The 15,420-nt window shown below is 33.1% G+C and overlaps 1 protein-coding gene across 4 annotated transcripts in view; it reads left to right on the forward strand.

The window, feature by feature from the left end:
- LOC138692613 (protein DOP1 homolog) overlaps positions 1-15,420 on the forward strand; it is a 122,581-nt gene that overhangs the window by 73,755 nt on the left and 33,406 nt on the right. For all 4 annotated transcript variants that reach the window (XM_069815637.1, XM_069815635.1, XM_069815636.1 and 1 more), the window contains 4 exons: positions 3,580-3,748; positions 4,198-4,409; positions 7,005-7,157; positions 10,283-10,478. In XM_069815637.1, coding sequence (XP_069671738.1) covers positions 3,580-3,748; positions 4,198-4,409; positions 7,005-7,157; positions 10,283-10,478 — 730 coding nt within the window. The remainder of the gene's footprint in view (positions 1-3,579; positions 3,749-4,197; positions 4,410-7,004; positions 7,158-10,282; positions 10,479-15,420) is intronic.

A 15,420-nucleotide genomic window follows, 5' to 3' on the forward strand; every position in this document is an offset into this window, starting at 1 on the left:
TAAGTGTTCTAAATATACATCCTCCAATCGAGAGAGTTGATTGCAGATCTTCACTTCAGATCTCTACAAAATCATATCCTCTTGTTTCCAGGCCCTTCTCAGTATGATTTATCCATTACATTCATGTTCTGTTGAGGGGGGTTTTTTTTCCTTGGAATCTTGATATTCCAAAATCTTGGTGCATTTTTGCTTTCATTTTACATGCCCAGACTGTTTTAGTCTATTCATTTCTAAGTTTTCTTGTAGACTACACCCCACCTCTGGCTACTAGCAACAGGCATTTATAATGAACACCGATCAAAATACCCTTCATTTCTCGTGAAAAACAACAACTGAATAGACTGCAGTGGACTATAGTGGACTTTATGTTTCAGCAAACAGCTGGATACGTTAAGAAGATTGATTGATAAGTATTCTTGTAGGCTTTTAATATAAAGTGTTTCTCTAATTGTTTAATTTTTATTCAGTCTCTTGTTAAACTTGCTCAGACATGTTCAAACATTTTTAACAAGAGCCAGAACATGTCACATTGTCACTCAATTGTATCTACACCGATTTTACATTTCTGAAATCCTACTTGTCTGTGGTGTAATAATCATGATGAAGATCTGGAACACATTCTTCTATACTGTCCATCCATAAACCACAGAAGAAGTAAATTAAAATCATCAGTACCAGTTGCAGAAGACACAGCCCTGCAGTATATATTGACTACACCCCAACTGTGACTACTAGCAACAGGCATCTATAATGAACACCGATCAAAATACCCCTCATTTCTCGTGAAAAACAACAACTGAATAGACTACAGTGGACTATAGTGGACTTTATGTTGTCAGCAAACAGCTGGAGACATTAAGAAGATTGATTGATTGATTGATTCAGTTTCTTGTTGTTCTCTCAGACTGTTCCAGTAATTGTGAAGGTTTAACGAGAATTAAAAAAGAGATATTTAACTGGGGTAAGGTGAACCCATGTCAGTCCAGTAAGTTTGTAGTGTAGATAGCTACTACTTTCAGAAAAAAAAAAAACAAACAAACAAACAAAACAAATAAATGTTATAAATAATTGAATTATTTAACGTGTGGAAAATTATTTAAATACAATAAAACTTTTTTTATGGTCTTGCACTTATGCATTTTTCACACTTATTCTTTTTTTTTTCTTTCACCCTAGGGTCCTCCAAAATTCTTTATTTTCCATGTTAATTTATTTCAGATACCGGTACACAGTTTTCGTTTATTCGGTTTTTGCGCTTACATGATCGTTTTTTTGAACTCTGGAAGATACGAAATGTTGTTTTATATGTTCTTAATCAATTTTGCTTGCAATTGGGTTTACAGTGAAAGTGTTGTTGTTGTTGTTTAATGCCTGGTATCTGGCAATGAAGCCATTAGCACTCTTGCTGTCCAGTACTTTTAATTAAGTCTTTCTCTCCTGACGTACAGCAGTGAAAATGTAAGAATGCAAAAATGCAGTACGTGATTGCAATGCTGATTAAGATGACCATGAAGATAGCGCTGTTCCTATTTGTGATAAGTGGGAGCACTTGCAAGATAGGCTTCATTTGATGACGATGTCGTAGCAATTTCATGACGTCAACAATACGTAATCTCATTGTCACAGATGTTTAAATACATTTGGTTTTTGTTCTATGAAATCAGAGCGCACTTTCAGAAAGTATTCAATGTTGTCGCAGCAATTTCATGACCACAACATTGGTTTTATATTTCTTGGAAAATATTGTTATTTATATCATAGAGAAAATAGTGAAATTAGATAATAAACTGGAAAAAAGAAGGCAAGATGTTAATATATGCATTTAAATATGCAAGAAAAAAAAGTTATATGCATTTGGGCTATTCCATCTCAAATCAACCGAAATATAGAGAAAATTGACCTTGCAATTTTTAAATACAATGAAACTTTTTCTGTCCGTAGACAACTATAATACAATGCTTTGTGCAAAGTTTGAGGCATCAGAACTTCATAGTGTTTAAATTAAAAATATTTTAATTTATCGTATTTTCATAAAATTATCAACTTTAAACTGTTGTAGCTCCGAAACCCTTTCACCCAATGATCAAAATCATGGTTTATTTTGATGCTGAAAAGTTAAAGTTTATATTGACATGTAAACAGTTTTTCTTACTTTTTATGGAAATGGAGAAATTTAGATTTTTCTTCATTAAGACACCTTTGCCCACGAAAAAATATTTCTAAAATATATGGTTAGATTCTGCATTGAAAGTACAAATAAACACGTATTTTTTATGGTGCAACGTTAATAAGAAAGTATTGAAAAATCAAATAAAGAAAATAAATAGTACGCGTGTGAGCTAACCAGCTGACTGTGAGGCGGGAGCTAGCCTAGGCAAGCAAGGCCAGGAGACATAAACACGTGATGTTTCGTCTAGTAGTGCATAGCTGGGCTAGCTTTATCACAGGTTTTCATAAACACAGGAGTAAAATGATGCCCAATGCTCGCTAATCTTTATCTCTCGGCCAGTCCGTGCTGTATTGTGCCTTTCAAGTCCAGGCGTGTGAAAATAATTTATTTAATACCCCCGAAACTTATTGCCTTGACACTAAGCAAACAATGCTGAATCCCTCTTAATAATGCAAGGTTTTTTCTCAATATTTTTTTTACATTTTTACAAATGGGCAGAAAGCCTAAAAGTAAGTAAAATCAGATTACTTCTTATCATAACCTACCAAATGTCAGCTTCAAAATGAGCTCCCGTTCAATGTTCTGCAGTAAATGGTTCCAGAGTTCTGAGCGCTGAAAGAGGCTTGTTTTTCTAAAATACGCTAAATTTGTCGCTCAACAATACGAAAACCGTTTGACTTTCGATAGTATATTTTTGAAAATGCACTCTCCTCAGCACCTTGTATAAATAGGGAAAAAATTAGAGTATAAAAAAATGCGAGGTTTTTTACTGATCGATTTCATATTGAATAGCCCATTTAAAGGGGGAAAACCTTGGAAATATGCATTTATGCAAAATAAAGTTGGCTTCATTCGAACGTAAAAACCATGATCGGCAAAGATCCATTTTTCCTTTCTCAATATTCCAGATCAGTAAAAACATGCAGTTGCATGAAGTTCTGCAATCTAGTTATCACATTGAGGACATGGTTTATTCCTTAGGAGCAAAAAAAAAAAGCAAGCAGTACAAAATAACTGTATTTTCTTTTTTTTGTAAATTAATCACTGTTATTAAATTGAATGCTATTTCAGGTGTTATTAAATGAAGAGTCCACTGCAAGAATGATGGATGTTACTTGTCGAAAATGAACCAAGACTGTCAATGCATAGCTTAAGACATATAGAATGTACATAGAGAGTTATATGGCATTAACACTGATAGTCATTGTCCAGTAATGATCGGAAAATCTCAGTTAAGCTTTGAGCGCTAAGCATTTCAGACTTTCAATTGCTTCTCCTGCAAAATGTATTCCAAATGACATCCATCATTCTTGCAGTGGACTCTTCAAATGCCATTTCAATTACACGTTTTTCTCAGACTCCCCATAAGAACGTATAAATGAAGTTTTAAATTTTTCATTTCCTTTTAGGACCTACCAGCCTGTCAACAGCTCAATATAGTGTGCAGGCACAGGCTGTGCTAGCGGAGTTGCTGGCACCTCTTTTGGATGTCAGCTATGGCAGCCAAGAAAAGGAGAGGGTTGTGGCACTACTAACAGCTCTAATGTACAACATAACTCCGTACCTGAAGAACCACACGTATGTTGATTTTTTTATAGATGTAACACATGATTTTCATCTACTGGAGAACTTCATGGTGATTGTAATGGGTACAATGCTGAAGTTGTACTTCTGTTGAAAAATTCTTATTGTCCAGAACACTATTACTCATGATAGTGGTTTGCAATCAGACGTCATTCGTACTGTGTTCTGGTCATGAGTCATAATCATATACTTTGTTCTTTCGGGATTTACTTCCAAATCTATCTCATTACTTCAAGTAAACTTCCAGTGTTTTCCCTAATAGTTTTATGGGTTTTCTCCTAACATATTCACATCATCCACATAAACAAACAATTGATGTAAACCGTTCAATTCCAAACCCTCTCTGTTTCCCTGGCCTTAATGGCATATCCTAGAGCAAAGTTAAGGAGTGAAGGTGATAGTGCAGGATCATTACTAATAATAAATTTTATTACATTTCACAGTCGGCGAAATGTTCCTAGTTTCCATGCGTGCTCTCAGCTGTTAGCAAGCCTTAGCAGTTACCAGTACACACGTAAAGCTTGGCGCAGGGATGTATTTGATCTTCTCCTTGATCCTGCGCTATTCCAAATGGAAGGCAATTGTCTTCCATATTGGAAAACGATAGTGGACAATCTGATGACACATGACAACACAACTTTCAGGGATCTGATGAGTAAGTAAGAACATTCACATACATAAATTTCAGGATGACTTCTTCCATTTTTATTTCCTATGTACTCTTCCTCTTATTTAAGTTGTTGTAAAAGTGTTTTGTTGTCTGCAACTGTTAAACTTTCATATGTCGATGGTCTTTGTAGGAGGTAAAGTGCACGAATGTACATGAAGATAGTATAATAGTGTAACACTTCCTTGCTGCATTCACTTAGTCTTTTTGTGTTTTAAGCACTTATCATACTGGTACCTTTCACAAAGTTTCCCACATAGTTCACACACACAACTTTCACTTGGATTGTGGAAATATTTCTTTTTGCAGAATTTATAGTGGTAGCCATGTGCTGCTAGTCAAGTGATCACGCTTCTTCATTCCTAATTGGGGCTGTCCAGTTTTGATTAACTATGATTTCAATTTCCTGATATTGTGTGTGTGTGCGTGCATGTTTTTTTTTTTTTGGTGACAGCTGGAGGAGTACTTTAATTGAGAACTGGTTCCCCTCCCCCAAAAAAGTGTTGTAATACATGACTGAAATTTTAGTCTTCATAATGATTGATAATTATTGTTGTGTGGTGTGAGGTGTCATCCATGTTTTTTTTTTATTATTATTATTTTGTGTGAAGCCATTTTATCAAATTAGGGAGAGGATAGTTATATTAGATTTGTTTATATATGTAGAAATATCATTGATGCAACAACTTAAATTCGAGATTATATTTAAAAAGAAAAAATTGGGGCCCAAATTAAAATAAATAGTAGGATACAGAAATTCACTAAAATGGATATATACAGTATTTCAGCCATTTTTTAAATTAAATTTAAAATTTCTATGACTTATTCCTAAAAGCACGTTCTTGAAAATGGGTCCAGTACAATTTTGATATTGGCTTCAAAAATTGTAAGATAAACAATTACATTTTAAGAATGAATTTTAGAGATACTTTTATAGAATTACGGAGGCATATTTTTCAAGTGCAACAAAATAACAAATTTATATTACAGAGGAAATTTTCTTAATAGCCTAAAGAATGTGTGTACCAAATATCATTCATGTAGCTTTTATAGTTTCGAAAATATATAACTTTCTCTTTGGAATAAAGCAAAAGATTGAAGTTGTGGGAAGTTACAATCAGGGTTTAGTGTTATTTAAAAATCCTGTACAGCAAAGCTTTAAAAATGGCGTCACAGTATCTGACAAGGCCGTAAATACAGATTAAATATAGAGGCTTACTATATTTTTCACATATTGAAGGATATTTTAAGGGTTTAGGTACAGCTTACAGCAGTAAAATTTTTGGTAATATTGAAAATATTTTTCCTCCATTACTGTATCTTGTACAAAAATGAAAATTGGTATGTGTAAAACACTGTCCTGCTAGGTAAAAAACTATTTTTATGATTAAAAAAATATATATATATATATTTATTTTATTTTGTTTTTATTTTTATATTATTATTATTATTATTATTATTTATTTATTTATTTATTTATTTATTTATTTATTTTTTTTCAAAATTCAAAACATTGGCAGTTCACTATGCAGTGATGAAGCTTTTCCCTCATCACTCATAACCTCGTTAACCTTTTCATGTTCTCTTTTATTTTATTGCTGAAACTTATGTTTACAATATCATGCTCTTTCAACTACATTCCTTAATAAATAATATTTTTTTTTTATTTTGTATTAGGAGAAAATACTGATATTTTATCATTTCTTTTAAATGAATTTATTTTTTATCAGACAATCTAACAAAGTTAGAGAAGTGATCTTGCATCATATTGTAGGTATGACATGCATAAATACACAAAATATTTCATCACAGAATGTTGGAGAGTTTTTGAGTTGTGTGGGAAATGCTTCATCAGTACACAGTGAAATGAATTTTGAAAAAAAAAAAAAAACAATGTATTTAAATCGTAAAAATATTTTTTCATGTAGCAGAGAGACAGTGTTTTACACATACTAATTTTCATTATTGTACAAGATACAGTAATGGAGGAAAAAAATGTTGAATATTTCCAAAATTTTACTGCTGTAAGCTGTACCTAACCTCTTAAGGAAAAAATAAATTGAAAAATGTTAAAGTTACAGAAGATCATAATCAAAGTTCATTGTAATTTGAAAACCCTCTGCACCAAAGCTTAAAAAATGGCGTCACATAGTGGCCAAGAATGCTATAAATGTGCGTTAAATTTTGTGTAATGTATTTTTCACATATCAAGAGTATTTTAAGGGGGGAAATTTTTTTTTTTTCAATTTACTGGTTTTCCACTATATTTGACCATCCTCTCTCCTTAAAACGTAAAATTTTATCATTTGTTCATTTGCCTTGCATCTTTGAAGATATAAATATGTTACTTATGATCATATGAGTAAAATTAAAATTTTTAATTCCTCCCCTGCTCCCCTAAAATAATATTTTAAATTTTTGTGTGTGTAAAATTAGTAAATTGCTGTATTCATAATTCTGTTTGCTAAAATATAGTTTCTGTTGCGATATTTTGATGACTAAATGTGAGAAATCCACAGAAATGACTCATTAATGCTATCGACACCATGAACTTTCAAAATAGTTTGATTATAATGTTTACAGGTCGTGTGTCCATGGCACAGAGCGGATCTCTGAGCATTTTCTCTAGTCGAGAACAAGAATATGAGCAGCGGGCACAGTTACTGAAGAGGCTTGCCTTTGTTATCTTGTGCAGTGAGACTGACCAGTACCACAAGTACATGCCAGAGATACAAGGTAAATTATTATAGCAAAGAGCAGTTAATTTATTCCAAGTTCTTTGCAAAATTATCAGATATTGCTGTTTCAGTGCTTATTGAGTCCCCCCCCCCCTCAGTTTTTTATATGGAGGAGGGATCTGAAGGTTTACACTGCAGCCTGAGACTTATTGTGCTTATTGATGTTTGAGTGCTTAATCTGAGCTGCCAGGACAAGAACCATGCTGCAGTATACTGCTACACTGTACTGTATCAAAATGCCAATGTCTTCAAATGAATCCGCAGTTGCAAATTGAAAATGCTTTAATACCACCAGTTGAACAGTGTTTGACTTGCATTCTAGACTTTGCATATATACATATTCATTTGTCACAGTATTCTAGTAAATTTTTTAATCAATTATTTAAGTGGGGAGGTACACCATTGGTCTGCAAAAATTTGGTGAAATTATTTTTTTTATATCTCAGCTACTATTGTATTGTATTGTATTTATTTACAATCCATGGTATTCGTACATCGCTTCACAGCTAGTAAATGGAATGTAAAGTAATCACATCAATCTTCTTGATGTATCCAGCTGTTTGCTGACAACATGAAGCCCACTATAGTCCACTGTAGTCTATTCAGTTGTTTTTCATGAGAAATGAGGGCTATTTTGATCAGTGTTCATTATAGATGCCTGTTGCTAGTAGCCAGAGTTGGGGTGTAGTCAATATATACTGCAGGGCTGTGTCTTCTGCAACTGGTACTGATGACTTCAATTTACTTGTTTTGTGGTTTATGGACGGACAGTATAGAAGAATGTGTTCCAGATCTTCATCACGATTATTACACCACAGACAAGTAGGATTATCAGAAATGTGAAATCGGTGTAGGTACAATTGAGTGACAATGTGATCTGTTCTGGCTCTTGTTAAAAATGTTTGAACATGTCTGGGCAAGTTTTTGTACATTTCCAGGTCATTTGGTTTCTTTTGTACAGACTGTAAAATTTTTCCTTTGTCAGAAGAGAGCCAATTGTTGATCCATAGGTTTGTAAAATGAGACTTTACTGAAGCAAAAGCATTGGATAGAGATATCACTTGAAGAGGTCTTGGTTGCAAATATGTTGCCTGTTTTGCAATATTATCGACTTTCTCGTTTCCAGGTATAATGTAAATAATGTAAAGTAAAGGAACATGGCAAAAAAATCTTAATAGCACTACCAAGTCTTATTTATAGTCACAGTCTAGTTGAAATATATACAGAAAGGTTTTACGATACAGTATACTAGTACAATATAAGGGATTAGTATCAATGCTTAATACAAGACAGAAATATTCATGCAGTGTTGTTGAATGTCATAAATTCACCTACAGAATAGATGGGGTGAGAAATTAGGTACTTCGGTAATTTGGCCTTAAATAATCTTATGCTTTGAGTTTGATTTTTTATATCCTTAGGGAGATTATTAAAAATTTTTACTGCCATATAACAGACTTCTTTTTGAAAGCATGATAGACTTGCCAATGGAGTATGAAAGTTATTTCTTGACACGTATTTATGCTATGAACTGTTGAATTATTTACGAAGTTTTCAGGATTACATACGAGGAAGTTTATTAAGTTTAAAAGCTAAATGGACAAAACTTTTCATGTTTAATATAAATACATTACTCTTTAAAATATTCAGAATATTGAATACTACTACAATGTTTTCTAAAATAAATTATCTGTAAAATTAATATCAAAGTTCCATATTTTTTTTTACATCTGTAAAAGATTTACATAATAAAATATACAATTAATTAAATATCTGCATGATTCTTTTACTGGAATGTTTTAAAGACCTAAATCAACAACATAGTCTAGGATTAATTTAATTTAGTAGTCTGACCCAAAATTTTGGGTTTGCCCTGGGACACAGAATAGCTCACAATAAAATTTAAAATGGAAAATTTTATAAACAGATTTCAGACAAAAGTGAATAAGACATAAGAAAAAAAATAGAACCAAGTGTAATTTAAATCGAATGCACACCATAAAGATGCTGACGAAATATCGCTACAGAAAATTTTATTATGGTGGTGATGATGGCATCTTGAAGATCTCTCGTCAGCTTGTATTTTTCCCTCCACTTTACAAAAGCTTTCGGAATGCTGCCTCTCGCTCCGAAGAAGAGACCAGTAACTGTGATTTTTTTCTATGTTGTATTTTGCCGATAGGTACTGAATCGTGGGCTCGTAGATTTTCTTTTTCTCTTCGTTCACTTCAGATGGTTGAGTGGCTAAGATTTCAAATCTGATGGTAGGATCAATTATTTCGGCTGTCTGTTTATTCCTATTTATAGCTATGATATCGATCCTACGATTGCTTCCACCATCAGCAATACAATGAACTTCCTCGTGAACGTCTGGATTTTTGGATCAAAGTGCATCTGCGATCATAGAACGTATGGTGTTGTGACATTTTATTCTGAGTACTTCTCCCTGTGGGCAACTCCCAAGCACATGTGGTAAAGTTTCATACTCACTGCAATGCCTACAGTGGGTTGTGCCTGTAGAGCGACCAGGGAGAGAACGTACTGGTGCCACCATCGCAGTCATTTTTAGCATTTCTCTCCATTCAGAACTTGATAATCCATCATGCTTGATGATCCACGAGTTGGCTGCAGGTACTTCTTCAAACAATACAACTCCTTTTCCTTTCTGGGGGTATGCACACCAGGTTTTAAATTCACGGTACCGAAGATATTACCTTAATTGCTTACCTGTTCCTTCAAAAAAAAAAAATTTAGAAAATTTAATGTTGAAGATAACGATTAAGAAAAAAAATTTTTTTTTTTTTAAGGAATAGGTAAAAGATCCTAGACTATGTTGTTGATGTAGGTCTGTAAAACAGTCAGTAAAAGAATCATGCAGATACTTAATTAATTGTATATTTCATAAATGCTTTACAGTTGTGAAAAAAAAAATTATGCAAACTTGCAGAATTCTGATGTGTCTCATTTGACTCTTGGGCAAAATTACGAATTGGGTGCTAAGTTCCTGCCCTGGTTTTACGTTTCTTGATATCCTCTGTTGTCTTGTGCTTCTTGGACAGCATTTTCCAACAGTTTATAATATAATCTGTTCTTAATATACTTTCTCGCATTTTTGCATTTCAGAACGTCTAGCAGACAGCCTCAGATTGCCTCAGGTAGTGCCGTCTGTCCAGGCTCAGGTATTCCTTTGTTTTCGAGTGCTGTTGCTGCGCATGTCTCCACAGCATGTGACGTCACTGTGGCCTATCATCATAAGTGAGATGGTGCAAGTGTTCCTGCACATTGAACAGGAACTGAGCACTGACACAGAGGAGTTCAGGTGAGGACTGGTACCTTTACTCTGACTGTTTTGTGTGTGTGGCTTTGTTAACAATCGTGTGTTTTCATATGAACAGTTTGTTGGTGTTCAGCAAATGCACCTGTTATGGATGTCATTTCTTCTTGAACAAGAAACATATGTGATATCTGAAAAAAAAAAAATTGCTGAGAAAGTAGAAATGATTTGTGAACTTATACTACCAATGAGCTGCTTATTCTTGAGATTATTTTGTGTAACAAAAGTTAATGTGAACATAGGTTTGATAACTACTGTAATTCATTAATAATTCTTCCTCTATTGAACTTTTTTGTTTATACGTGTCATCCAACTTAATGTACAGTCACACGTCACTACTTTTCCTCAAAAGCTGCGTGTCATGTTCACATGTAAGTCAGAAGTAGTGCACTGCACGCTACTTTTCGTGCTGTGCAACCTGAGCACTGCAAAAGTTACGACTGGAGGTTTCGAGTCCGTTCACACACAAGGCGCTACTTTTGCAGCCGCAGTTTAGCTGCAGCTTTCCATCTTCGTGTTTACTCTTCTATACATTTCGTTGTTATGTTTGCATTAAGGCGCGTCTCCACTATTAAACATTTAACAACAACATGTTAAATATAACATGTTGAATTTAACATGTATATGGACATTTCAAATCTCAATCGACTTAACATGTTAAATAAGTATGTTGAATTTAACACTTTTAACATGTTGGCGTGTTTTCCAGCAGAAATGGAAAACATGTCAAGTCAATTCATTTGCTCGTGCAGCGTCGGTACAGTTCGGCAAAGTTCGTACAGTTTCCATAGCAACAACTATAAGTTCCGATTTTGTGGCGCGTATCTTGATCATTTTTATACTATCATTGGTCCTTGGTGTTAGCTGTAAGTTGTTCGAAGTAATGGAGTGGACGAAAGAAAATACATTAGAATAAAATTAATGCACTGATGGAAAGGCCTTGTTTTTGTGGGATGTGTCTCCAAAAGAATACACGGGCAAAACTAAGAAGGCCGACTGTTTTAGAGAACTGGAATTATTATTTAACTGTTCTCGAGAATACAATAGAGAGTTTTCGCACTCTCGCTACGCTAAATGTTAATGCTATGTTGACGTCAGTAATGGTCGTATTTGGTGATGTATGTTAACATTCGTAAAACTTCGGAAAGAATAATATGATATTACCCACTCCTTTAACATCTATCATGTCGTAGGTCCTATGATAATCAATCGCACTGTAATTTTTTTAATTGAGGTGAAATGCCTGCTCTTAAATTATGTATATTCCTTTGATGTAACAGGAAGTATTTTTGCAGCACTATATTAAAATCGTGTTCTGACATTCTCAGCAAGTTTTTGAATCCAAATCGATACTGTATTCAACTTTAAGCTCATTTAGAATGTATCCTGCATAGTGTCTTTTACTAAGATATTGCCGCATCCACATTCTCATTTTCTTCTTTTTCAAAGCCTTGTAACGAGCAATAGAGGCAATTACAAAAGTCAGATCGTCATCTGAGTCCATTGTCCAAGGTTTGAAAATAAAACACTATCTATATTAAAATCTCATAGACTGTTTATGGTGGACTATGCAAAGAAAGTCAAGTTTAACATGTTTAATAGTGTGTTAAATGAAATTAGCATTAACATGTTCAATCAACATGTTGGGATGTAAACGGTAAACAATTTAACATTTAACATGTTGTTGTTAAATGTTTAATAGTGGAGATACGCCTTTAGAGTTTCATAAAATGAAACCCAGGTGATAGCTTACTTATTGCCATTTTTTATTTATAAAATGGAGAACTAAACATTAAACTACAAAAGCAAAAGATACTGTGACAGAGAAAGAATAGAAATGCAGAACAATTGAGGACCGTTTTTGCAAAACTTGCTAACTGCAAAATTTTCAAAATTGAGATTTTGGTGGATTGGTTAACATAAGACAGGCCTCTACATGATGCTAAAGGCTTCTTAGGAAAATCTTATTATTTCCTTCACAGTAGTGTGTCAAAGTGTGATCATTTTTTCAAAACTTGCTGTCTGCTATCTGAGAGCTATAGCAAAACTTGCAGTTATTTCAGTTTTTTGTGTTTCCTATAAAATTTAGTTTTTACATTTAAATTTAGTTAGCAAGTTTTGCAAAAACGGTCCTCAATTTGAAGTTACGATCTCCTTCGAGAACTTTGATAAAGGGGATGAATAGGTCCTAATGTTATGGTATAAGAACTTTTTGCGAGTATTAGGAACATTATTATTTTTAACCCTAAACTATTTTTATTTTAGAAAGCTCTTAGCTTTTTTTTTGCACCTTACTAATGAAACTTTAAAGGAGAGTTGGTTGCTAAGTAATGTGAAAGTTCTGAAGATGTAACTACATTTTATTTTGTCCTAGGTTAGGTTCTAGTACTCACAATTATATGATTTTTTTTTTTTTTTTTTTTTGCTATATCCTCTTTCTACACTTCAAATATGCACCAAAAGTTCTTATACATTGTTTTACATCTCGGAAAATAATAACATAATTAGGTTTTCATTAGCAATTAAACTACATGCACTTGCATTGATACAATTTTCTCTTTCCTATATTTCAAATTTCAAATAAATTTTAATCACAAAGACTTAGAAATAATAGAAGGCATTCTTGCTAGAAAGAATAAGATTTCTTTAAATGTTATGATCTGGACATATTTGAACTTTTTTATAATTCAAACAATTTTCCTCTCTTATTGAAATGTATGTATGTATGTAACCAATAATTTATTGTAATATATTTATAAACCTCTTGGGATAGCATTATTATACATCTCGTTGATAGCTTGAAAATATTAAAAGTCTTGCTCACATAGTTTTTCTATAAAGTGTACCAATAATTTGTAATTTGTAGATTTCGAAAAAGAGCATTTGTAATTAAATGTTATTATTATGATTTGAATAGGAAATTTATTGAAAACAAATATTCTCGCAATATATATAAATTGTATATATAATTGTACAGGAAAAAACGTTCTTTAAAATAAGTAAATAAAAAAAATGCAATTTTTTACCTTGTTAATAACCAGGGAACGGATTTATATGGACTAAAAATATATGAAATATGTAAATATATATGTAGTTATTTTTACCAAAATATGGAATTAAATATGGATTTTTACCAAAATATGGAATTAAATATGGACTTAAAATTATAAAAAAATGACTATGTACGTTAAATATTGGTACATTTTAATCAAACTAAACAAAAAATATAATGGACGTACCTTATCTTCCAATGTAGTTTCAACAAAACACAATTTTTATTGTCTGTTACCATAACAATAGGTTACAAACATTTCTTTCAAGTGCTGAAAAGTGAATCTTCTTCTATTGTCTCTGAGGATAGATTTATACTGACTAAAAGAGCGTTCGACGTCACAAGAAGTAACTGGTACATAATTCAATTTCACAATGTCTGCTGGGGATAAGTCCAAGTTAATCTTCACTGTTGATTCACCACTCATCACAGCAACAACCTTTTGTAGTTCTTCATATCCAGGGTTTTTTGAAAGTACAGTGTCCACCTTAGCTCTTACTGCATCTGCAACTTTACCTCTACCACGATTCAGTTGTTCCACAGTACTATTTATAATTTCAAAACTTTCAGATAGTGAAAGGTGCCTATTTTGGAGACTTTTGAGCGTTTTTATGATGCATGAAAATGTATGCTGAATGTGAGCTAAGTCATTCTTCACACTTATGTCACAGGTAACTGTTTTCGCAGTATCAATTGAGACTGCATCTTCAGAGTCCAATGCAAGGAGAACATTGTTAATAGAGTCTATGTGTTCGGCATAATATTCAACTGCTTCTAGCCATGTACCCCATCTAGTTAAAATTGGCTTTGGTGGCAATGGAATTTCAGGGTACATTTCTTTCAACACGTTAACTCTACTGGGAGCTTTGAGAAATACTTTTTTCACTGATGAAATCAACAAATCTACTTTAGGGAAATTGTCTCTGACCACTTCTGCCACACGATGAAATGCATGCGCCACACAAGTAAAATGAGTCAATTTAGGATATACAACAGATAATGCTTGTCCAGCTTTGACCATATAAGGGGCAGCATCGCTAATAAAGAATAACACATTATCGTACATAATACCCTTTGGCCACAGGATACCCATAGCTTCGTTGAACAGTTTAACTATAGTTTTGTTATTGCACTTTTCTAGAACATCACAATGTAAAAGAATTCGTTCAGAATATTGTTCACTTAACAAACCGATAACTACATTACCAACAAGTCTACCTTCTTTGTCGGGAGTCTCATCAATGGAAACCCAAATTGAACTATCTTTAATTTCATCTCTTATCTTCTGTATTGTCTCATCGTAGATGGATGGAGCATACGTCTTCCTAAGTGTTGACTCATCCGGGATTGTATGTTGAGTATATTTTTCAAGGAATTCCCTGAAGACCTTATTCTTTAGTTTGTAGAGAGGAATATCAGCAGAGATGAGAGAACGGCACAGGTCGATGTTAAACTCAGATCTTACATTCGATGTTGTTGGTTGTGTTAAAAACAATTGTCTCTGCTTGGAATTTAGTTGTTTGTTGGCCTGATGTTTACTAGTTGTAATGTGTTGTTGCACCAGGAACTTTTGTGTAGATGATACTGCACACTGACACAAATTACAAAATAATATTTTATTGTCAGTTGATAAACCATCTTCTTTAAATTCTGAAATGTAACTTGTTAGTTTTGATTTTAAATTGACTGAATGACGTACTTTTGGCATATTTACCGTCTTTATAGTATGATTTACAAAACTGAACCTATGTGTACTCTGACTGGCATTTAACTGTTGAGCTGCACAACTGAAGTCTGTTAAAAATTTTAAATTAAATTAATACAGTTTTGTAACTTACTTTCCCATTGTTGATAGGACTGCTAATTTTCAAATAA

Source organism: Periplaneta americana, chromosome 17, assembly GCF_040183065.1.
Source record: "Periplaneta americana isolate PAMFEO1 chromosome 17, P.americana_PAMFEO1_priV1, whole genome shotgun sequence".
In the NCBI taxonomy this organism is placed as follows: domain Eukaryota; kingdom Metazoa; phylum Arthropoda; class Insecta; order Blattodea; family Blattidae; genus Periplaneta; species Periplaneta americana.